Genomic DNA, 22,472 nt, shown 5'->3' with positions numbered 1-22,472 from the left:
ATGAATTCGCGCTTCCGCAAGTTAGTGGGCTCTACGCGAAGATCGCCAAGTAGCACAAACATCAACAACAGCTCCGCCGCCGCGGCTTCCTCGACTTCCCTCGCTGCTCCGACCCGCGCCGCCCCCTCGCCTCTGGCTGCTCCCACCACTTCCTCCGCCACCTCACCCAACGGCGGTTCCGCCGCCGCCCATCCTCCCTCCTCGTCCGCTGGCGACAGCACCGCCTCCACCGCTACTGCCAACACCAATCCCTCCTCCAGCCAGGCGACCACCGCCGCGCATTCTGCTTCCACGTCCAACACCTCGCTGGCGATGAACAATACCCCCCAGCCGCTCGGACGGCCACCATCATACCAGTACGCCAATCAGCCTGCGAACAACAACGCGCTCGGTGCTCCTCAAGCTCACCCTTCTGCTGGCAGACCTACGAGTCCCATGCCCCCGCCGCCGATCAACACCGGCGCCGGTCAATACCAAGCCCCGCACCCGCAACAGATGTATCCTCAAGCCGCTGCCCCGCCGGGCTACCCCATGTCGACTCAAGGACAGCAGGGTGGTGGAGGATATGGCGGATACCAACATCCCAACGCCTTCAACCGTCTTGCCGAGGTGGAGGGTAATAACCGTAGCAAGGCGCAATTGATTGTTGGCATTGATTTTGTAAGTGACAACCTATCTATCTTCGGTCCGAAGAAAAGCTCCCTTGACGGTTACACAAAGCTGACATGGGTTTGTCATTCGTCTGATCTCAGGGAACCACCTTTTCCGGTGTCGCATTCGCATTCGCAACCAACACGGAAGCCAAGGAAGATATCATCGTCGAATGGCCGGGCGCGGGTACTCAAACAAAACAGAAGGTAGGTTGCGACAGTTGATGGGATTGTGATATCCTGGTTCCAACGACTTGTGCGTTGCTGACATGCTCTACGAGTGCAGATTCCGACGGTTCTCTACTATGATCAGCACCAACAGGTTGTCGGTTGGGGTCCCGATATCGCCGAGGCTCTTGCGCCTACTGGTTATCCTAAGCCAGGTGTCCAAAAAGTCGAATGGTTCAAATTGCAGCTGATGTTGAGCGGCAACACCTACATAGACCCTATCAACCTGCCCCCGCTTCCTCCAGGAAAATCCGAGATTGACGTCGCAGCCGACTACCTGTTCAAGCTGCGACAGGCGATGCGAAACCAGCTTCAGAAGACTTTGGGAGAGGTGTTCAACCGAGAAGAGAGGAATATCCGATATTTCTTGACCGTGCCTGCTATTTGGAACGATGCTGGCAAAGCTGCTACCAGAGCGGCAGCCATTCAGGCTGGTTTCCTCCGTGATGAGAACGACAACCGCTTGACCCTCATCACTGAGCCCGAAGCAGCTGCCATGTTCTGCGCCAAGGCTGGTCTGCTTAACCTGAAAGTCCACGATGCTCTGCTGATCGTCGATTGCGGTGGTGGTACTGTCGATTTGATCGCCTACGAAGTCGAAGAAGAGTCTCCATTCACTGTGGCTGAATGTACAGCTGGTTCTGGAGACTCTTGCGGTTCCACTGCGTTGAACCGCAACTTTTCCAACATTCTCCGCGCCAAGATTCGTAAGATGAAACTTCCTGATGGATCCAAGACTGCTGGCAAAGTCTACGCCAAGTGTATCATGGACTTTGAGAACCGGATAAAGGCCGATTTCCGCAACAACGGTCAGAAGTGGGCGGTCGACGTTGGTATTGAGGCCGAGTATCCCGAAGCGGCGATTGAAGAAGGTTACATGACTTTCACCAACGAGGAAATTCTCCAATGCTTTGAGCCTGTCGTCAACCGAATTTTGGAATTGGTCCGAAATCAGATCATTGCGATCCAGGCACAAAACCGAGCACTACAGGTGAGTTGGAAAGCAAACTCGCGACGCACATTTTGCCGTTCATCAGAATCGATCGGAACTGACAAATTTCTACCAACAGAATGTTCTTGTCGTCGGTGGTTTTGGAGCCTCCGAGTACCTCTTCCAACAGATCAAGCTCCACGTGCCTCCACAATTCCAGAACAAGGTTGTGCGACCCATGGACTCCGTCGCCGCCATCGTCAAGGGTGCCGTCACCGCTGGTATCACCGAACGTGTCATCACCTCCCGTGTTGCCCGTCGTCACTACCTCATGGCAACGCTACAGCCTTTCAAGGAGGGCCACCACCCTGAGCAGTACCGTGTGCCCAGCTTGGACGGCAAAGATCGATGCAAGTACACGCGCCAGATTTTCGTGCAAAAGGGACAGCGAGTCAAGATCGGCGAGCCTGTCAAGGTCTCTTTCTTCCGACAGGTTGCACCCGGCGCAACGCTCATGTACGAGGACGTGTTGTACGCTTGTGACGAGGATGTCTGCCCAGAGTATACCAAGGATCCCCGTAAGTCATTCTTTGGCTATGATTTGGTCGAACCTTTCACATGAAGATACGATTGTTCTTCTGAAACGGATTGCTGACTCGTCATTCTTTTTTCAAATCTACAGGTATCAAGGAAATTGTCACCCTCACTTCCGATCTCAGCCGTAAGAACCTCGAAAAGGACTTTGAGCGCATGGACACCCCGCAAGGCACTTTCTACCGTGTCTACTTCGACATCTACCTCACCCTCGACGGTTCCGAGTTCAACGCCGAATTGGTCTGCCAGGGCGAAGTCATGGGTCGCTGCTCTGCCCGATTCCGATGAGGTGGGAAATCTCGGGACAGCGTTACATGCCCGAACCTCCAATCCGCAAAGAGAATTGACACATGCGTGTGTCGCGATGGACAGAAGAATTCGGACGAAAAACCGACCCTTGCTCTGTGACCTGCCAACACAAATCTTGCACGAGCGGGGAAGGGTGGAAGGAATTGTTCCGTCCAATCGAAATGTGTGTCGTCTCCATGTGTGCCAGTGTGCCAGTGTGGTTTATGTGTTGTGTTGTTTGTTGGAAGCGCGACGAAAGCGAACTTGAGATCTGATTCCCAATCCACGATGAACCTTCTTCCCCCGCGATATAAAGGTATGACAATCTATATGAATCATTTTTGGTTTTCTCGTCTTTTGCGTTGTCATGATATCTTCGGAGTCTCTTCGTTTGCATTTCACACGTTTCGTTGAGCTATTTAATTACCCAGGCCATCGCATCACTCCAATTCATTCGGGCTGTCAACGTGTACAGGTATCGGGGTTAAATTGGACGAGGCACTCGAATGACTGACCTGATGCTCATTATTCGCGATGACTAATGCATCTCCCAATCTCTTCGGCGACGAGAGGTACCTAGGTAAAGAAGGATTTTGAATCGTTTTTATTTAACCGTCGGAGCGTCCCGTCCGATTTGACCAAAATCTTGGTGTTATCGATAAGCCCACTGCACTGTATGCAAGGTCCTGGTTGATCAAATTTTGGGCAATGGGAACAACGGCAGCAGGGTCATCGAATGCATAATGTATACCTACCTACCTAGATAGGTAATGATAATAATCACAACGCCGCTGAGGTTGCTTCACCTCAGAGCCTTGACTATCATGCCATTGAATATGGCGCCTGCTTACGATCCCTCGCGTCTCGATGATTCGCCGGCCAATCCATGGACTATGGGCGGCGCTCTGCTTGCCCCACGTCACCACATGGCGGCCAGGGTCACTCAACTTTTACGCGCCCTGGCCTTGCGCGTCCGCCTGCGCGTATGATCCCTAGCGAAATTATATTCCTCAGCTAAGGAGAATAGTCGCATTTATTATTAGAAGACGCTTCGCTCGAGGGATCGTGCCATACGACCTTGTCAAGATAGATAACTTACTACTCTTCACCAGAGTTTCACGTCTCCCATACCAAACTTTCACCTTTCCCAATTATTGCTTTGAAGACCGGAAACAATGGCAGAATTATCACAATCTCGTGGGAACAGCCCGGCTCCTGCTCGCGGTGCAGAGATGACCAATTTCCTCCGAGCACGACTCACCGGTCGGAGAACCAACCAAGAATCAGCGCCGCCTCTCATCCACAGCTGGGACTTCTGGCACGACAGACAGGAGCGGCTCAGTTCATCTTCTGGCGCCGACGGTGAGAGCCAATACGAGGATCGACTAGAATCCCTAGCCGAGATCAGCGATGTGAAAGAGTTCTGGAGCGTCTTCAACAACTTCGACATCTCCAAACTCAAGCTTCGCGATTCGATCCACCTCTTCCACAAAGGCGTCAAGCCGATCTGGGAGGACCCGCGCAATGCCCGAGGCGGCAGCTGGACGTTCCGTATTGCTACAGAGAAGGCGCCAGAGTTCTGGAAAGAGGTGTGTATGATGGCGATTGGCGAGCAGCTCCAAGCGGCCGTCGAGGATCCCACCCGACAGACTTTCCGCGACGACATCTGCGGCATCAGTCTGAGCGTCCGCACCAAAGCCATGCTGGTTCAGGTTTGGAACCGCGATGGTGATCACCAGAAGGGAATCGAGGAGGTTAGAAATACAGTCATGGAAGGACTTTCGGAAGAGTTGAGACCTCAAGATGATAGATTGGTCTACTACAAGAAGCACAGCGAGCACAACGGATTTGGGAAAGCCAATGCGTCCGAGTCGAACGGGATATCTGCAGCTTAACCCAAAAACTCAATCATTTGTCGCTGTCGACAAGCAGAGCATGTGAAAGGCGCCGAGCTGTGAACAAGAGAAAATCGGATGTACACGGAAGGCTTCAATTCTTCATGTGATATGGGCATTGAATTGACCCCGCAATCGAGATCACATTTCACCTCTGTTCACTACTTGCACCTGCCAGCCCTCCCTGCCTTTGTTGAAAAAGTACCAGGAGACCGACATATCTCCTGCAAACTCCGAATTACGACAACAATAGCAGGTTTCCTGCCATGGCTTCCACAACTATCAAAATTGCCCTCGATTGGACGCCAAATACCATCCACAGTGGTATATTCCTTGCAAAGGCCAAGGGATACTACGCAGATCGTGGACTTGACGTCGAGATATTATCACCTGACGCTGAATATACCAAGACTCCAGCAAAAAGACTTGAAGCGGGCGAAGTCGATTTGGCAATCTGCCCCTCGGAGTCATGCATTGCCTACAACGAGACTGGCAAGATGCCTCTCCAGGCAATCTATGTGATACTCCAGCGCGATGCTTCGGCTATTGCCAGCACCCATCTCGGATCCATGCGTGGACTATCTGGCAAGAAATATGGCAGCTATAATGCTCGCTATGAGGATGCGATCGTCAAGGCCATGGTCACTCACGATGGCGGCGAGGGCTCCGCTGTCGAGATAGTCCAATCAGAAGGCAAATTGACCATGTTCGAGGCGCTCCTGACAGGACGTGTGGACGCTACATGGATCTTTCTACCCTGGGAAGGAGTTGAAGCCGAGTCAAAAGCCATCAAACTCAACCACTTTCCTCTCAAGGACTTTGACATTCCATATGGTTATTCGCCGGTCATTGCCCGCAATAAAGCGGCCAACCTATCCCCGGAAACTCTAAAAGCCTTCCTGTCTGCCACGCAGCAAGGATTCCAACACTCCATCGACCATCCCGAAGATGCCGTCGAGGCCTTGCATGAGCATTGCGAGCCGCAGCGCTCCAGAGAATTCTTACGCGCGAGTCAGACGAGTATCAACCAATTCTATGCTGGAGATGAGGGTTCACTTGGGACGATGGCGCCTGCGAAGTGGAATGCGTGGATCAAGTGGTTGGTTGAGCGGGAGTTGATTAAGGACTCGGCCCGCGTGCAGTCTGCTAGTATTTTCACCAATGAATTCATCGAATGACATGTTCCGTCGTTGTGAAGTGCTTGGGTTCGATCTTGTGCAGGGGTGCGAATTTCACTCTTTGGTGCGGTATGAAAGAACGACTAGATATGAGATATTGTATGTGAAATGTGCGCCAGGATGTGAGAGACGTATTTACGTTTTATGTTGTCTACCGCAAGGATGCTGCTACACTGTTGCGGTCGGGGTGAGGCCACTCCAGGGCTGTCCATCAGCAAAGGGTCCACCGCGATCCAGCGCTACGGGACAAGTCCGATGACGAGATTCGCGCGCGAAATCCACCAGAAACGGCCCTGAATAGCTGGGCCAATTCTGAACAGGTGGCTTAACTTTTGCCGCGACATGGACTGGCGATCAGGAAAACATTGTGCATTGCATTGGATCCTGAGGCCACTTCGCACCAGTATATCCTCCTGTAATAATAACAATTAATTGAGTGGCCTCTTTCCATCGTGCTATTTCCCCACTTGAGCAGACCACACCTGTGCTTTGGACAACCTTGGAAGTCTTCAGCTTGGACTGTCTCAATGCTGCACAGCTAAAGAGCATCAAGCTTTGCTGCGCATACGACTTTTCACAACGCCTGGGAGAAATCCAGACAAACACAAAATGCTGTGTATAAACCAACGGCGCATTGCGCCATTGGGCCTATGCATAGTCTTCTTATTCCTCTTCGTATCTACTGCGAAAGCAGCAGTCCTCGGAATCGATTTCGGCACTTTACACATCAAAGCCGCACTGATCAAGCCTGGAGTCCCTCTCGACATTGTTCTCACGAAAGACTCCAAGCGGAAAGAGGTGGCTGCATTGGCGTTCAAACCTAGCAGGGACGAAAAGAACCAAATCATTACTGGCAAGGATGTCTATCCCGAGCGAGTCTATGGCAGCGATGCCCTTGCTCTGCAAGGCCGATTTCCCAGCGAAGTCTTCCCCAACCTGAAGTTCCTCCTGGGTCTGCAAGCAAATGAAGAGGCGGACGAGAAGAGAGCGGTGTACAAGGCCAGATATCCGGCTCTCAAGATCGAGCACGAGGAGCCGCTTGGTGCGACAGTTTTCCGAAGCAGTGGATTTGCGGAAAACACAGTACCATTCACCGTGGAGGAGCTCGTTGGCATGGAACTGGCAAACATCAAGCGAAATGCGCTTGCAATGGCAGGCAAAGGTTCCTCTGTCGAAGATGTGGTCATCACTATCCCTCCCTTCTTCACCGCCGAGGAGCGACGCGCCATCTCGAGAGCCGCCGATTACGCCGGACTCCGTGTCAACGCCCTCATCTCGGACGGTCTGGCTGTCGGATTGGACTACGCAAAGACGAGAACCTTCCCCCTTGTTACAAAGGGTGAGAAGCCAGAATACCACCTCGTTTTCGACATGGGCGCTGGATCTACGAGCGCTACTCTACTCCGATTCCAATCTCGAAGTGTCAAGGATATCGGTCGCTACAACAAGACAGTGCAAGAAGTTGCTGTCCTTGGTGCAGGCTGGGATCGCACTCTGGGCGGAGACAGCCTGAACCATGTCATCATGGACGATTTCGTCAATAAGCTCATGGCCAAGTCGGATGTGAAGAGCAAGGGTATTTCCATCGAGGAGGTCAAGTCCAATGGACGAACCATGGGCCGATTTTTCAAGGAGGCCGAGAAGGCGCGTCAGATCTTGAGTGCCAACTCGGAGACCTCCAATAGTTTCGAGGAGATTCTGCCTGACATTGACCTGCGCACAAAGTTGTCCCGTGCCGACTTTGAGGCGCTGGTGTCGGGATTTGCCGATCGCGTTGAGAAGCCCATCGAGGACGCTCTCAAGATGGCGAAGCTGACCATGAAGGACGTTGACTCTATCATCCTTCACGGTGGTGCCGTAAGAACTCCCTTCGTACACAGCCGTCTCGAGAAGATTGCTGGAGATGCCAGCAAATTGCGCAACAGTGTCAACGCAGATGAGTCTGCCGTGTTCGGAGCGGCATTCAAGGCTGCGGGTCTCTCAGCAAGTTTCAAAGTGAAAGAAATCCGTGATTCTGATCTCGCTGCTTACACCACTTCGTTGTTCTACACCGACAAGGAGAAGGTCAAGAGGCAGGACCTGTTCCTTCCCAGCTCACAATCCGGTTCGGGAGCCACCATTAAGCAGGTGACTTTCAAGGACAAGGAAGATTTCAAGTTCCAATTCACCCAGGTCGTCGATGACCGTCACTACCCAGTTCTTGATGTTGAGTCTGTCAACCTTACACTTTCCGTGCAAGAGCTGAACGCCAAATTCGGCTGCGAGAAAGCGGATATTACGACCAAATTCAGCTTCCGCCTGGGCAGTCTGGATAGCCTGCCGGAAGTCGTTGGCGGAAGTGTGAGCTGCGAGGTCGATGATGTACCCAAGGCTGGAAGTGTCGGCGACACTGTCAAGGATTGGCTCGGATTTGGAAAGAAAAAGGACCAGGAATCCGATGAGGGAGAGGATGAAGCGCCTGTCGAGGAGATTGACACTAGCACATCCACGAAATCGGCCAAGAAGAAGGAAGCGTCGACTGCAACTAGCTCTGGTTCCGCCGACTCTGCGAAGGCTTCGGAGGCTCCCAAGAAGCGCACCGAGTCCATCAACGTCCAAGTGACGTCGACTCCTGCGGGCGGTCTGCCAGTGGAAAAGTCCAAGCTTCAGGACATTCGCGATCGTTTCGTGTCCTTTGACAGCTCTGATCTTGCTCGACTTGCTCGTGAAGAAGCATTGAACCTGTTGGAAAGCTTCACCTACTACGTACGTGATCTACTGGAGAACACCGACTACGAGAGCGTGAGCACCAAGGCTCAGCGAGACGAGATCAGCTCTGTGTTGCAATCCGTCAAGGAATGGATGGAGGTCCCTGGCACTTTGGCCAAGGCTACTCGCGACACGCTAAAGGAGAAGCGTGAAAGTCTCAAGAAGCTTGTCGACCCAATCGTCAGCCGTCGTAAAGAAGGCCAGAACCGTCCCGCCGTCATCAAGAAGCTGCAAGAATCTCTAGACTCCATGGGCAAGCTCCTTGTCACGATGGAGGACAGCATTGCCTCGGCGGTTCAAGCTCAAAGTTCAGCTGCCGAAAAGGCCAAGACCGAAACTTCCACCGCCGACGCAGCCGAGACAACCGGCACCGATGATGAGCCCGTCGACCCTGAGGCTTCCGCGACAGCCACCTCATCGGCATCAAAATCGACTACGACCACCGAATTCAACCCTTACGCCAGCCTTGATGTCTCCAGCATCCGAGCGACCTACGACTCTGCAAAAGACTGGCTAGAGAAGAAGGTTGCAGAGCAAAATGCCCTAGACACTTTCGCAGAACCCGTCCTCCGCATCAAAGACCTCGAGGCCAAAATCAGCGAGGTCGCCGACTCCATGCGCGACCTAGTCTACAAGCAGATGAAAGCAGCGACCAAACCCACCACTTCCAGCAAGAAAGCCAAGGCACCCAAGACCAAGGCCGCGAAGAAGGGCAAGAGCACCGCGGGCGGAGTGAAGAACGCTGACGACATCCTTGGCGAGCCGGCTTCCGCCAACGATGAGGAGACCCCCACCGGTCCTCCGCCCGCTGCTGAGCCTGAAGCTGCTGAGAAGCCTGCCTTTGGATCGGAGAGCATTGAGGATCTCCTCGGTTCCATCAGAGAGCCGAGGGCGAGAGATGAATTGTAAACGTAGATATGATTTTCTATATAGATCTGTCATGGGAATGAGAAGGAATGTCACATGTGGTGGGACCTCACATTTTCCTTTCTTTGCTGTGTCTAATTTGTGAGACTATCCATCCTTGTTGAAAGAGACACTTGTTGGTGAGGTCAGTGCAATTTCCTGTTGACTAATCACTTGAGACTCTGAGCGCTGACACATCACGCCGCTATACAAGGACAGGAGCCCAGGCGTATATCTGGTGATTATCTATACCCCAGGAGGGAAGACATACTTTTACATTGATTCCGCCGCTTTCCATAAAGGCCTTTACATACGACCATCGTTATAGCACGGCAGCAAAGCCCCCCGCACAAAATGCATCCATGCTAAGGATCGAAGATGTACCCTTTGCTCAACAGCGATGACAAAACATGCACCGCTGTTTTTCGTAAGCTCTGTGTTGGAGGATTCGCCAGCCATTTAGCAAAGGATGTAATGGGCATGCGAGTTGTTTGTCTCCTCGCCGGGGCTGTTATCACGGGGTGACTGAAATGCTACGAAGACCTCGGTGCCTGCAAAAGTGAAGCCGTGGGGCTATATGAGCCCATGGCCAACTTGGTGTCTTTGAGTCAAGTGGTTTGTGTCGGACAGAGCATTCCGGCTGATCGGGGAACGAAAGTCACCTGTTGTGAGAAGTCATTATTTTCTTCTCTCGTCTGATTCGTTGAATTGATCTCATCCACTAAAGGAGATCATTTGTGAAGTATCCTGCGAATTCATTCACGGCTCACAATTGGTCGTGTGGAATCATACATCGTCTATCATGTGAATTTGTCCGTCATCGGTCGTGTGAATTTGTCCATCACCTGTTATGTGAAATTGCCGATCAATTGTCCCGTCACACGCAATCGCATCATATCAATTGTACTCGTGAACAACTACGATTTCACTGAAATGACCGCTGATCACCATGCGATTGCCACGCCTGCAGTGTCACTGTTCATTGAATTTCGCAACGTGGCTCGCCGGACGCCATCGGAGTGAATGTCTCCGAAATCTTTTCCGCATCGTAGATCTTGGTTGTCGTGCTTATCGCCTCCTCGATCTTTGTTTCCTCTTATGCCGTTGTCCGTCGTTCCGGCATCATTATTACCCTTCAGGGCATCTACGGTTCTTGGTTCTACAACCCGCTACACCAACTTGGGCTCCACACGCTCACAGCCCCACATGGGAGTAGTGCGCCCTGACGAAATTCTGGTTGTACGAACCCCACCTGCGCTTCAGTGGTGCACGCTGGCTTGCGCTAGCGTCATCCTGGACCCGCAACGCCGCAGAACACTCATTTCTCGCCTGGATTTCTGCGAGGATCTCGGAAAAGAAACACACGATCATATTGTTATCCCTGCATTGCCCCCACACAACGATACATTGTATCCTTAGCCTGAATAGTTTAATGGTTAGAACGGAGGTCTCATAACAGATCAAGCTGAGCTTGAGTCATCCTCAGATCTGAGTTCGATTCTCAGTTCGGGCACAGCTACAGTTGTCATGATTGTCGCCATCCTTTTTGCCCCCGTTCACCTCTTTTCTTTGCCGGATCATAGATCCGGCACGAGATCATTTTGCCTCCCTTATCCGCACTGGGCTGCCTTGGTTGCGACGACTGTAAAGACCACGGCCGCCCGATTAGCTTCGGGTAGTAAATCCCGACTCCGGTCAGGTGAAGGACCGTCGGCCGTTCGTGCCGTGTCTGCATATATATATCCGGATCGAACAATTGAAGAAGAGCGCTATTCTACGATCTGCCTGGATCTAGAATCACTTATCAGAGGGAAGGTGAGAGTTTGAATAAGTCGCTGAAATCCTACGAACCAAATCCAAATAGGCAGAGACAGAACTGTACGTGGTACACCACTTGCTTAGAGCATTTGATCAAAAGCAGACATACCCAAGGCGGCGAAGGTTGCAAAATTGCACATAGCATGTCCGTTCACCTTTCACACCCGCTTCCAATCGCATTCTTAGGTCATGATTGTGTAGCTCAAATGCTTTCAGCACCTCAGATCTGAGGATGACTCAAGCTTAGCTTGATCTGTTATGAGACCTCCGTTCTATAGATCAAGTATATAGGTTAATGATACGACTCTATCGTTGTAGACTATACCATATCATGTCTTACTGTATTGATTTGCGTTTTTAAATAGGGAATCCCTGTGAAGGGCCAGCGTGATAGGACTGGTCTGCTCAGGGGTCCGATGAACGTGAGAATCACAGTCAGGTCATTTTGGAACACGAGAAAGGAAAGGCATATGATTTGTCAGCGGCGTATTTCGCAAGTGATTAATCATCAGCATGCTCAAGGGAGCACGGAGTTGCGCAGGATCAAAACTACGAAAACATGTTGATGTACTGTCGCTTGATGTGAGAAGTCATGCTGAAGGCAAGGCATCGCTCAGTCGTCGACCAACGTAGCATGCTTTTTCTGTGTGGCACTCGAAGCTCGCGTTCAACCAAGGGTCTGCTAGCAACTCTTCCGCTGTCCTCCTGTCTTCGGGTCGCCAACGTAGCATTGCTTTGAGGAATCGAATGAAGGCTCGCTTCTCTTGACCATCAAAGCTTGACTCACGATCGTCCCAAGACCAAGTCAGTGGAGGATCCCACGTTTTGCCGATCCATTCGGCCTTTTCATTCCAAAATCGACGGGCATTCGGACTTCTCTCGAGGAAATTCAATGGTGGTGGCCCGAGGATAGTATGCATGCGAGAGAGGAAGTCCTCCGTGGTTAAACTTCGTCTGTCATCCGACCCACCAAACAGCAACTGGTTTTGAGACAAACGCCACGTCAACACACCCACGGCCCAGATATCGAGAGAACTTCCCCAGGTCATCTCGAGATGAATCTCGGGGGGTCGATACTGATCGTTGCACATTGACGTCCATCCCTTCTGGTCGCCGACTCCTACTCCCATCTCCGCTTCGCCGAAGTCACCCAGCAAAACGTTATCGAAAGACACCTCGTGCAAGAAATCCTCAAAAGTCGTGGACTTGTAAATCCTCCTTTGGTCTTTCCTGTCGATCTTCGTCACAACGTGCTGTTTTCGTAGCTTCTCAGCAATTGCACCATAGATCGTGTCGTTCAGAGCATTGCATAGGATATTGTCCGCTTTGACATCACAATGCACGATTTTGGCCTTCCTGTGCAAAAAGTCAAGTGCCATGAGGACTGATTTGAGGATCATCCGCAGCGCCTTTGCATCGAATCTCTTGTCCTTCATGCGTCGTTGAAGTGTACTGACATCGATGAGTGCTGGACGGTGAAAGATACAGAGATGTGACAGACCAGGTGAAAGACGTGAGTCGATCAGGAAAGACATCTCGACAAGCCGGATATGTTCAATCCCTCTACTATCTGCGTGGTAGGAAGCTGCATTACGGCATCGAGCATCGGCGACTACCTCGCGTGACGTGAGCTCGTAAGACCAGCCATTCAGATTCCATGGCAAAGCAACAATAACCTTCAAAACCAAATAAGTCTTCGTCTTCTTGTCAAAACAGAGCCATATCGTTCCCTGGCTGCCATACCCAAGTTTTCCGAGGATCTTATATCGCCGGACGAGAACTTGACCGATTTTCAGTGGGAGAAACTTGTTACGATCATAATGTGCAAGGGTTTCTTCCTCCAAATTAGCGTCGAACAAGTCCTCATCGAGCTCATAGGCTCTCCGGAAGTGGCAGAGCAAGAGCCAAAGCCTGTTAACGTTTGCTTGGAGTGTCATGTGGCCGACAAGAAGATATCAGTTCGGAGCGATTCAACACAGGCTATTCAACGTCTCGAAAATCGATTGCGGACATATTCAGCAGATATACTAAGTATGATGAGACCACATGAGTCCATTACTCTTCCGACACGGAAAGGTTGTTCTCGATGCCTCCCGAACAGCCTTTCGACAGCAGTGGTGGTTCCGGCGTCTTACAGGATAATGCTTGTCCCATGGTTGCACAGCCGACACAAGGCTGTCACCAAGATATCCTGGATGACTAACTGTTCGGGATCATGATTCGGGCAATATCTTGACAGGTGCCAGAGGAATAGACATGGCGTCCTGCGCGCACCCCTGGATCAATGTAAGGAACGTAGTTAAGGCAACATGTGTGGTGGAGCAGTCGCACGAGAGATATCTTATTCAGAAATCTCTCTTGGCTGACGAGACCATGCCATTTTCGGCCCGAGGGCTTCACACAGGTGGCATCCTTGATCGTCGCAAAGCAACCAAATATCACAGTGCTCACTTGTAGCCTTGTCGCCGTGCTCAAGTTCGTGTATCCGTAGCGCTTATACCGTGTTGAAGTAGCGTCTTGTGACCTGGACGCGAAACATGATCTAATAACATTGTCACTTCATTTATATACTTCTCTCCCGGCAATATCTCCCACACAGCTTGGTGCAGGTGTCATCGAACTCATTCACTCGCATGACTAATATGATGTTCGGTCTCTGCGATGCGTGAACTGATACAGCAAATCGTGGTAACTTCTAGGGCTAGTGGCACCTGCAGGAGGAGCCGTGGAGTTCACGGAGGTGAAGCCAAAAATGGGGTCTGTGTTGGCTCGCACACGGGGATGAGCCAGTGTGGCCGAGGAAATTCCGGGCTGTGCGCTGTTTTGACCGCGCAATCTCTGATCCCGTCGGTGTTATTCTTGAAAGAGGAGCGGATGGGTGTTGGCGTTTGTGATTATCAAAGTGTCTACATGCGAGTACTGTCCTTTGTGGAAAGCATGATAAGCAATCTCACTCCAACACAATCTGCAGCCAAAAGGCGCTCCACACCCTTGTTGAGCTCCTTCGGCTTGCCGATCAGAAGTCGAGCATGCGGCACGAGACGACACTTATGCTCGTCACATCTGTCTCAGGACGTGTTCACCTTGTGAATGCGTCTTGAACTCTTTGATGATGCAGTAACACATCATCAACCATGCGTCGAAGGAGTGTCATCACCGACGATGCGCATCTCGCTGCCCTGGGCATCAAGCAAGAGCTGCAGAGGAATTTCAGCCCGCTGTCTATGCTAGGACTTGCGTTCGCCACGCTCAATTCCTGGACGGCTTTTTCGACTTCGCTCAACCTCGCTCTCCCCAGTGGAGGTCCCACCGTCGTCCTATGGGGCCTTGTCGCCGCGGGACTATGCAACCTATGTTTGGCAGCCAGTTTGGCGGAGTTCCTTTCTGCTTTCCCAAGCGCAGGAGGACAGTATCATTGGGTTGCTGTGATCAGCTGGAAGAGATATATGCCTATATTGAGCTGGTGAGTTGCTTGTGCAGCAACGGGAAGCTTTCAACAACCATGTGCACTCATACTGAATGATCTGTCCAGGGTCACAGGATGGATTAATGTATTTGGATGGATGGCCCTCGTTGCCGTGGGTGGCCTCCTCGGAAGCCAGCTGATCCTAGGAATCGTCGCCATGCATGAACTGGACTTTACTCCTCAGCCCTGGCAGCAATTTCTCATCTTCATCGGGTATATCCTGGTCACTACCCTTTTGAATGCTTTCGCAAACAGTTTGCTACCATTGGTCAATAAAGCTGCCATTGTTTGGAGCGTGTTAGGATTCGTCGTTATCAGCATCACGGTCCTCGCCTGTGCCTCGCCGAACTACAACTCGGCAGATGTTGTGTTCCGACAATTCCAAAACGAGACCAATTGGCCCGATGGAGTCGCCTGGTTGCTAGGCTTACTTCAGGCTGGACTCGGGCTGACAGGTTTTGATGCCACTGCACATATGATCGAGGTTTGTATCCGCATGTCTAAACTGGCCATGTGCAAGCGCTGACCTGCCAAAGGAAATCCCTAATGCTGCTATTGAAGGCCCAAAAATCATGATTTACTGTGTCGCCATCGGTATAGGCACAGGATTCGTCTTCCTCGTGTGCTTACTCTTTGTTGCGGGCAGCATCCCAGATGTTATCGAGTCACGATACGGCCCTCTTGGACAGATCATTCTTCATGCCACTGGAAGCCGACCTGGAACTGTCTGCTTACTGATCTTTCCGCTGGTTTGTATAATGTTCGCAACAAACTCAGCCATGACAACTTCATCACGCATGACATACGCTTTTGCGCGTGATGGAGGGCTTCCGTTCTCGAAGTTCTTTGCGCGCGTGCACAAGAAGCTCGATGTTCCACTGGAGGCGCTGGGCCTCACCACCCTGGTTGTTGTCATATTCGGTCTGATCCTCATTGGCTCGTCCAGCGCGTTCAGTGCTATCATCGCCGCTTCCGTCGTCGCTCTAGGCATCTCTTACGCTATGCCAGTGGCGATCAATTGTCTGCGTGGGCGAAGGATGCTCCCATCTACCCGAGCCTTCATCATGCCAGAATGGTTCGCTTGGATTGCCAATATCATCGGAGTCTGCTATGTGGTATTGACCACAGTTTTATTCCTATTCCCGCCCGAGTTGCCCGTGAACGGCATGAATATGAATTACTGCGTTGTGGCCTTCGCTATCGTGTTCGCAATTAGCATGATTACCTGGATCTTCGACGGACGAAAGAATTTCACAGGTCCCAAGTTCGAAATCAATCATCACGTCCTGAGCGCCGAGGAAGTTTCGTCGGAAGATTTTTCTCCTAATCAGACGCGAGACGACATAAATGAGGAGAAGAAACCAGTGACACAAACACATTCTTAGAAGGTATGTTTCACACTCATTCTGGTTCCAACTCCCTTGCAATGATGAAATCTACGTTACTCGATCCGGATTACCATGACGGTTCTTTTATAATATACCAATTGTTCCTACTGAAAATGCTTTCTCACATCAACACTACAACTCCGCCACAATCACACAAATCAAGCGGCTGACTCAATATTCGATAGGTGATACGAGCTCGTGTACGAAATAATTGGGTTGACAAATTGAACGACGTGAACTCTGGGTATGGCCATAGATCTTGGACTCAGCGTACAAATGTCCATCTTGGAAATCTTGGAGGCTGTCGCTTACTTATCTGGCTGTGCTTGAGGGTGGTTTGTCATCGCGTCAGAGTAGATATACATTTATCGTATCATCATATCTTTGTACTGCGAATCTTAGCGCTTCTCATTTGCGAAGGCAATTTATATTGACTGGTTCTACCCCTCTCTTTGAGCTTCGTGGCAGACGTTCTAAGTATTAGTACATGCTACTGCTGCTGCTGCTGCCCGCCGCGATATTCGTCCGTCTCGTAGCGCTTGCCTCGGAATCCCCACACGCCATAGTTTGCGCAATTGATGTCACCTGGATCGAGATCGTTCAGATCCCACCTTAGACTTCTGAATCGATTCTCCATTGGGTTAATGATTATGTCCATCTCGCCTCGTGCTTGCTTTGTGACCCACTCGATGTCCCGCTGCATATCGTACTCGGTGAAGCCAGTGCAGATGATAGGTACCTTGGTCTCTAGCAGCTGCGGTAAGGTCTCTGCCCACTCGTGGGAGGTGGCTGGGTGTCCGAGACCCGGATGGAACAGCACGAAGGCATCGAAATAAGGATCGTAAGGATAGAAGTGTTGCGCGTTGTGTAGAGTGTGGAAGTAGTCGACGTATGTGGAAATCTTCATCGCACCACCCAGTCTATCCTCGACAATTGCGCCAAATGGGTTTCCTGGAGTGCGCTCTGGGAGTGGAAATTCATGCTCCCGAGACGCCATTGATTCCGGTCCGATGAATACAAGATGGAATGTCGAGCGTGGGAAGAGATGTGCAAGTTGCAGCCATACTTCGCGTGGAAGACTTGATTCTGCACGTGCACCGAGGATGAAGAGACGAACGGGTGGAGGATTCGGTCGCAGACCTTTGATATCGGCATTGGCACCAGTCCGGGGAGGATGAAGAGTATATCGTAGCGCTGGACAAACACATTAGTTTCAAGCAGTGGCTATACCCCAAGTGACAAGAGCTTACCGCTGAGCGAACGGAGACCCTCGGGTGTGATTCCATTCTTGAGGCCGTATGGACTGAGCTCGTGCAGCACACTGGCAATGGTGATTGGATATGTCAGGAGACGTGTGACCTGTCGAAGGGCTCGCTCGTCGTTGACTGCCTCGAATTCTCGACTGTACATCATGGTATCCCAATTTGTCAAGTTCGCCTGTGCCTCATCAATCTGAGCGCCCGGATAGTTGTATTCTGCAAAGAATCGCCCGCTCACGAGATCATGATCGTCCTCGTTAATCTGCCGCAGAATGTGACAGATCTCAAGATGGCTCTCGTAGTCCTCCACGAAATGCTCTTCGCTACAGGATACTGGTATACCACAATCCGGACATTCATAGTGTACATGCGCAGGGGCCATTGAGCCTGTCTTTCGGAGTTCTAGATCGTTGGGTGAGGTGGCAGCTCGAGTCGCTCGGTGATCAGGATGAGGACAGTATGCATTCTGTCGCATGAAAGCAGCTCGCTTTCGTATCCGCGATGAAGGGGACTTGCTGAAGGGATGAAAGAGGTTGTTCTTGCGGAGCAGAACGCGAGTCGATTGCTCGTCGTGCAAGTCTGAGGCTGCCTGATTTGAGCTCACATAGTTGGAGCCTGTGTTAGACCAGTTGGATCGTGATGCTTCTGTAGTCGGAGTTGCACGCTGTTGGCTACCTGATCGTTGCAAATTGCGCGATACTGATGTCGAGAATGCTTTTCGAATAGGTGCGCGGATTGTCGTAGGAGCAGCTGCAGCCGTAGTCAACTGCAGACATCTCCGGCATGATCCTTTGGCAGCCATGCTGGTGCGATGGCATATGCTATTGGGCTAAAGGCAGCAATGATGTAGCTGTCAATGACAAGTCGTTTGGGAAATGTGAAGCTCGCTGTCCTTGCCAAATGGGGAAGTCGGCCGCATAAATCTGGGGACGCCGCTTGACTCGTGCGGTTCTTCTGGAGATGCAGCTTGGTTGATAGCGCATGCGATACAGGTAGCTTTCACGAATTTGTCGATCTACCTCACGAGCCTGTAGATCTCGTTCCTGTTTCCCATATTAACGCTTCAACGATTACCTCACGACCATTGGTACGAGCAATGCCGAACGGATACAGCAGGAACCTGAGTGCTTGATCATGCGCGTTTAAAGGAGTTCTAAACACATTCAAAAAGTCGCCTGACGACGTTCCTGCGACACAGATCGCGATTTGCGCGCCACGAGCGATCCTTTCCCGCGGCTCACAGGACCAACTTGCCGACGCCGAAGAGAAGGAGCATAGTTTACACTGTGGACGACTCCACCGCATAGCGCGGAACAACCAACATCATGGCCAATATCCAGCAGACGCAGGCTTTCTACGCCCTCACGCTGGAGCAGTCCTCCGCACCCACTGCAGCCGTCGTGTGCAGCGTAATTCCAGGCGAGAAGAATGAGCAGATTTTTGAGGCTCGTGGTCAACGCGTATTGCTCCACCGTGTCATTGACACGACAGTCGCGGGACGACGGGTGGAGACAATCGCTGAACATGATGTTTTCGGCATCGTGCGTCGCGTTGCAGCGTTCCGGGTCCCTGGCACATCGACTGATCAGCTCGTTGTAGCAACAGATTCAGGTCGCGTGACTGTCCTCGATTTCGACAGTGAAAAGATGAAGTTCCGCAGGATTCATTTAGAAACGTTTGGGAAATCTGGAATCAGGCGCACAGTGCCCGGTCAGTATCTTGCTGTAGACCCGCGTGGTCGCTGTCTGATGCTTGCCAGTGCGGAAAAGAACAAGGTCGTCTATTTCTTGACCCGACAAGGCGAGAACGAGATTTTGATCTCAAGTCCCCATGAGGCAAACAAATGGGCCTGTTTATGCTTCGATATTTGTGCTCTGGACACTTACTGGGATCAACCAATCTTTGCTGCTCTCGAAGTCGATTATACGCAAGCCGATACAGATTCGACTGGACTTGCCTACGAGCGCCGGGAGAAGCACCTTGTCTACTACACGGTTGACCTAGGCTTAAACCACGTTGTCAAGAGTTGGAGTGATCCGGTAGATTATTCCGCGCACAAACTTTTCGCTGTGCCTGGTGGACAAGACGGCCCTTCAGGAGTATTGGTGTGTGCGGAAGGGCGGATCTACTACCGGCATAATACACAGGCGTCAATGTCGATTGCCATACCTCGAAGGAAAGGTCTGACTGAGGATCAGACTCGCGATCGATGCATTGTCGCGGGTTGTCTTCACGTCAAGCGGAGTACTCACACTTTCTTCTTTCTGCTGCAGACTGACGATGGCGATGTGTTCAGGCTCGACATCGTGGGCGAAGATCCGGCTGTTCCTGAATACATGCATCTGAAGTACTACGACACATTCCCAGTAGCGCGACAAATGGTGCTGCATAAACGAGGTTTTCTTTACATTCTGGCCGAGAACGGTTGCAGCAAGCTCATGCACATCGATGATCTGGCCCAGGATCTAGAATACGAACCACACAACAATTTTAGCTCAGAAGGTGTATCACCAGATCCAACAGAAAAGATCGAGCCCACTTTTTTCCAGCCACGAGAACTCACCATGTGTAGCCTTTCAATGGAGGTGCCTGGCTCGCACCCACTGATTAAGGCTAAAGTCGCAAACCTTACGAACGAGGATGCGCCACAAATTTACACTCTACAAGGATCCGGCACACGTAGTCGTCTGCAGACCATGAGGTACGGCATAACGGTAGAGGAGCCTATCCAGAATCCTATGGGGAATGTACCATATGATAATCTGTTCCCGATGAAGCATCGGGCTACCGATCAATACCACAGCTATTTGCTTATCACGAGTCAATATGCCCAGATGACCGTCGCTTGCTCTATCACAGACTCAGTTGAGCAGCTGGAAGATTCTGGATTCATGGAAAACCGAGCAACGATCCATGCCAACCAGATGGGCGATGCCACGCGGATACAGGTCCACGCCCGCGGTATCCGAAGTATCTTGGAATCTGGCGCTGTGAACGACTGGGAAACACCGAAGCATACTACCATCGTTGCAGCATCTTCGAACAGTCATCAAATGTTGATTGGGCTGAGTTCTGGTGAGCTGGTCTATTTCATGATGGACGAGGATGGTGTTCTGCAACAACTCGAAGACATGCCCGAGATGGACGACAAGATTACTTCTCTAGCAGTAGGCACAACACCGCCGGGAAGACAACAAGCCAAATTCGCAGTTGTTGGCTGTGCTGATTCGACGATTCGCGTCATAAGTATCGAGACAAGTTCATTGCTAGAAGTAAGAACGGTCCAAGCGCTTTCCGCTATCCCCACCTCGCTGGAGCTTATCGAGATGATCGATGCCAACTCCAAGACCATGGTGACCAACGTACATATTGGCCTGGAATCAGGGTTGTACCTTCGTGCAGTGCTTGACGAACTCACAGGTGAGCTCGGAGATACTCGTACGAAGTTCATCGGCACAAGATCGCCTCGCCTTTGTCCCGTTCGACTGCATGATCAGGATTGTATCGTGGCATGCTCTAGTCGACCTTGGTTGGCATACAACCACCCACAATCGCGCCTATTCACCCTCACCCCGCTTGTCACAGAGGGATATTTCGAGGCTGCACGGACATTCAACACGCCTTTTCAGAACTCTGGCCTGTGTGCGATCCAAGGATCAAATCTGCTGATCTTTGAAATCACGTCCATCAACGAGCGCTTGTCGACAACTTCGGTTGATCTGAAATATACCCCTCGAGCATTCGATCGCTCACCATACTTCCCAGTGTGGTATGTGGTACAAAGCGACGCCAACACCCTTTCCGAGGCAACTCGAGCACAACTTCGTGGTGGCAGCATTGAGGATGATGAAGCAGCGACAGCGCTCGAAAAGCATCTCGGCGTTTCCCATGGTACCGATCACTGGGCATCGTGTATTCAAGCCGTTGATCCCGTCTATCGGAAAGCTGTCACTACGACGATTGAGCTCGGCGAGAATGAGGCCGCTCTTTGCTGTGCAGTAGTACAATTCGAAGAAAAGAACTGGGACCATTACCTCGCCGTCGGCACAGGACAACACATGTCACCAGGCACTAACAAAACCAGTGCTGGCTTCATCCACATATATCACATCACCGAAGACGGCACGAAGCTTGACCTCGTTCACAAAACTGATGTAGCGAGCCCCGTTTATGCGCTCATGGCTTTCAAAGGACGGCTGGCCGCCGGTATTGGCAAAGACCTCGTCATTTACGACATCGGCATGAAGAAATTGCTTCGCAAGAGCCGCGGAGTCAATGCAGCACCCAATCAAATCGTCACCTTAGAGGCTAGCGGCAATCGTATCATCTGCGGCGATGTGTGCGAGAGCGTCACATACGTCGTCTTCAAGCCGAAGTTCAACCGCCTCATTCCGTTCGTCGACGACACCGTCAAGCGTTGGACCACGGCTTCCGCCATGATGGATTACGAGACCGTAGCGGGCGGCGACAAATTCGGCAACCTTTGGGTCGTGCGATGTCCCCCGCAAGCCAGTCAGGAAGCAGACGAAGACAACGCAACAGCGCACCTCATGAACGAACGATCCTACCTCCACGGCACGCCGTACCGGCTAGATCTCCGCGCGCACTACTACGCACAGGACATTCCCGTCAGCATGCAAAAGACGGCATTGGTAGCCGGTGGACAGGACGTGCTTTTCTGGGCAGGTCTGCAAGGCACGCTGGGAATCCTGGTGCCCTTCATTGCGCGCGAGGACGTCGACTTCTTCACCTCGCTGCAGCAGGGCATGCGCGCGGAGGACCCTCCGCTCGCGGGCCGCGACCATCTCGCGTATCGATCGTACTATCTGCCCGTCAAGGGCGCGATCGATGGCGACTTGTGTGAGCGGTTCATGGCGCTGTCGTATGATGGGAAGCAGAAGGTTGCGGCGGAGACGGAGCGCAGCGTGGCGGAATGTGAAAAGAAGATTCAGGAGATGAGGACGAGGGTGGCGTTTTAAAGGGAAGGGGATGAGATGCTAGTGGACGGCTTGTACGTCGGGTGTTACATGTAGATGAAATCGTACTGTCATGATTGCCGCTATTTTCGCAGCTTCTACATATCTTTCACTCAACCATTCACCGTGGCATTCGGGCTGATGAAA

General features: G+C 51.6%; 8 protein-coding genes and 1 non-coding gene across 9 annotated transcripts; 7 read left to right on the top strand and 2 right to left on the bottom strand.

Moving 5' to 3' along the window:
• Window positions 1-435: 435 nt before the first annotated feature.
• On the top strand, window positions 436-2,691 carry K489DRAFT_390451 (actin-like ATPase domain-containing protein; the record flags this gene model as incomplete). The annotated part of the gene is made up of 5 exons (XM_033606602.1): window positions 436-660; window positions 753-857; window positions 937-1,869; window positions 1,949-2,387; window positions 2,492-2,691. 5 exons carry the CDS (start codon window positions 436-438, stop codon window positions 2,689-2,691), a joined length of 1,902 nt encoding a protein of 633 aa, XP_033456809.1.
• Window positions 2,692-3,983: 1,292 nt separating this feature from the next.
• K489DRAFT_298712 (translation initiation factor eIF4e) lies at window positions 3,984-4,541 on the top strand (the record flags this gene model as incomplete). The annotated part of the gene is made up of 1 exon (XM_033600357.1): window positions 3,984-4,541. A coding segment is annotated over one exon (558 nt), but the record flags the coding sequence as incomplete, so codon positions are not given.
• A 311-nt stretch (window positions 4,542-4,852) lies between these two features.
• Window positions 4,853-5,884, top strand: K489DRAFT_396172 (NMT1-domain-containing protein; the record flags this gene model as incomplete). The annotated part of the gene is made up of 2 exons (XM_033606867.1): window positions 4,853-4,910; window positions 4,947-5,884. The coding sequence occupies 2 exons, from the start codon at window positions 4,853-4,855 to the stop codon at window positions 5,762-5,764; spliced, it is 876 nt and encodes a 291-aa protein (XP_033456807.1). The 3' UTR covers window positions 5,765-5,884.
• A 263-nt stretch (window positions 5,885-6,147) lies between these two features.
• On the top strand, window positions 6,148-9,525 carry K489DRAFT_383342 (actin-like ATPase domain-containing protein). The gene has a single exon (XM_033605579.1). The coding sequence runs from the start codon at window positions 6,374-6,376 to the stop codon at window positions 9,419-9,421; it is 3,048 nt and encodes a 1,015-aa protein (XP_033456806.1). The 5' UTR covers window positions 6,148-6,373; the 3' UTR covers window positions 9,422-9,525.
• Window positions 9,526-10,836: 1,311 nt separating this feature from the next.
• On the top strand, window positions 10,837-10,931 carry K489DRAFT_t48. Its single transcript has one exon. It is a non-coding gene; the product is annotated as a tRNA-Met (tRNA).
• An 883-nt stretch (window positions 10,932-11,814) lies between these two features.
• K489DRAFT_58418 (kinase-like protein) lies at window positions 11,815-13,304 on the bottom strand. The gene has a single exon (XM_033608736.1). It carries the CDS (start codon window positions 13,171-13,173, stop codon window positions 11,827-11,829), a length of 1,347 nt encoding a protein of 448 aa, XP_033456805.1. The 5' UTR covers window positions 13,174-13,304; the 3' UTR covers window positions 11,815-11,826.
• Window positions 13,305-14,370: 1,066 nt separating this feature from the next.
• Window positions 14,371-16,087, top strand: K489DRAFT_373011 (amino acid transporter; the record flags this gene model as incomplete). Its single annotated transcript, XM_033603387.1, has 3 exons — window positions 14,371-14,699; window positions 14,769-15,186; window positions 15,239-16,087. 3 exons carry the CDS (start codon window positions 14,371-14,373, stop codon window positions 16,085-16,087), a joined length of 1,596 nt encoding a protein of 531 aa, XP_033456804.1.
• A 493-nt stretch (window positions 16,088-16,580) lies between these two features.
• Window positions 16,581-18,151, bottom strand: K489DRAFT_324737 (putative mRNA processing protein; the record flags this gene model as incomplete). The annotated part of the gene is made up of 2 exons (XM_033601783.1): window positions 16,581-17,284; window positions 17,341-18,151. 2 exons carry the CDS (start codon window positions 18,149-18,151, stop codon window positions 16,581-16,583), a joined length of 1,515 nt encoding a protein of 504 aa, XP_033456803.1.
• A 523-nt stretch (window positions 18,152-18,674) lies between these two features.
• Window positions 18,675-22,328, top strand: K489DRAFT_412467 (uncharacterized protein; the record flags this gene model as incomplete). The annotated part of the gene is made up of 1 exon (XM_033607931.1): window positions 18,675-22,328. The coding sequence occupies one exon, from the start codon at window positions 18,675-18,677 to the stop codon at window positions 22,326-22,328; it is 3,654 nt and encodes a 1,217-aa protein (XP_033456802.1).
• Window positions 22,329-22,472: the final 144 nt, after the last annotated feature.

Source organism: Dissoconium aciculare (assembly GCF_010015565.1).
Source record: "Dissoconium aciculare CBS 342.82 unplaced genomic scaffold K489scaffold_12, whole genome shotgun sequence".
Classification (NCBI taxonomy): Eukaryota; Fungi; Ascomycota; class Dothideomycetes; order Mycosphaerellales; family Dissoconiaceae; genus Dissoconium; species Dissoconium aciculare.
Note: the sequence above shows the minus strand (reverse complement) of the source record. Positions and strands in the feature narration are given on the sequence as shown.

Coding starts and splice junctions, on each gene's coding strand:
- K489DRAFT_58418 (XM_033608736.1), bottom strand. CDS start 13,173: ATGACACTCCAAGCAAACGTTAACAGGCTTTGGCTCTTGCTCTGCCAC.
- K489DRAFT_383342 (XM_033605579.1), top strand. CDS start 6,374: ATGCTGTGTATAAACCAACGGCGCATTGCGCCATTGGGCCTATGCATA.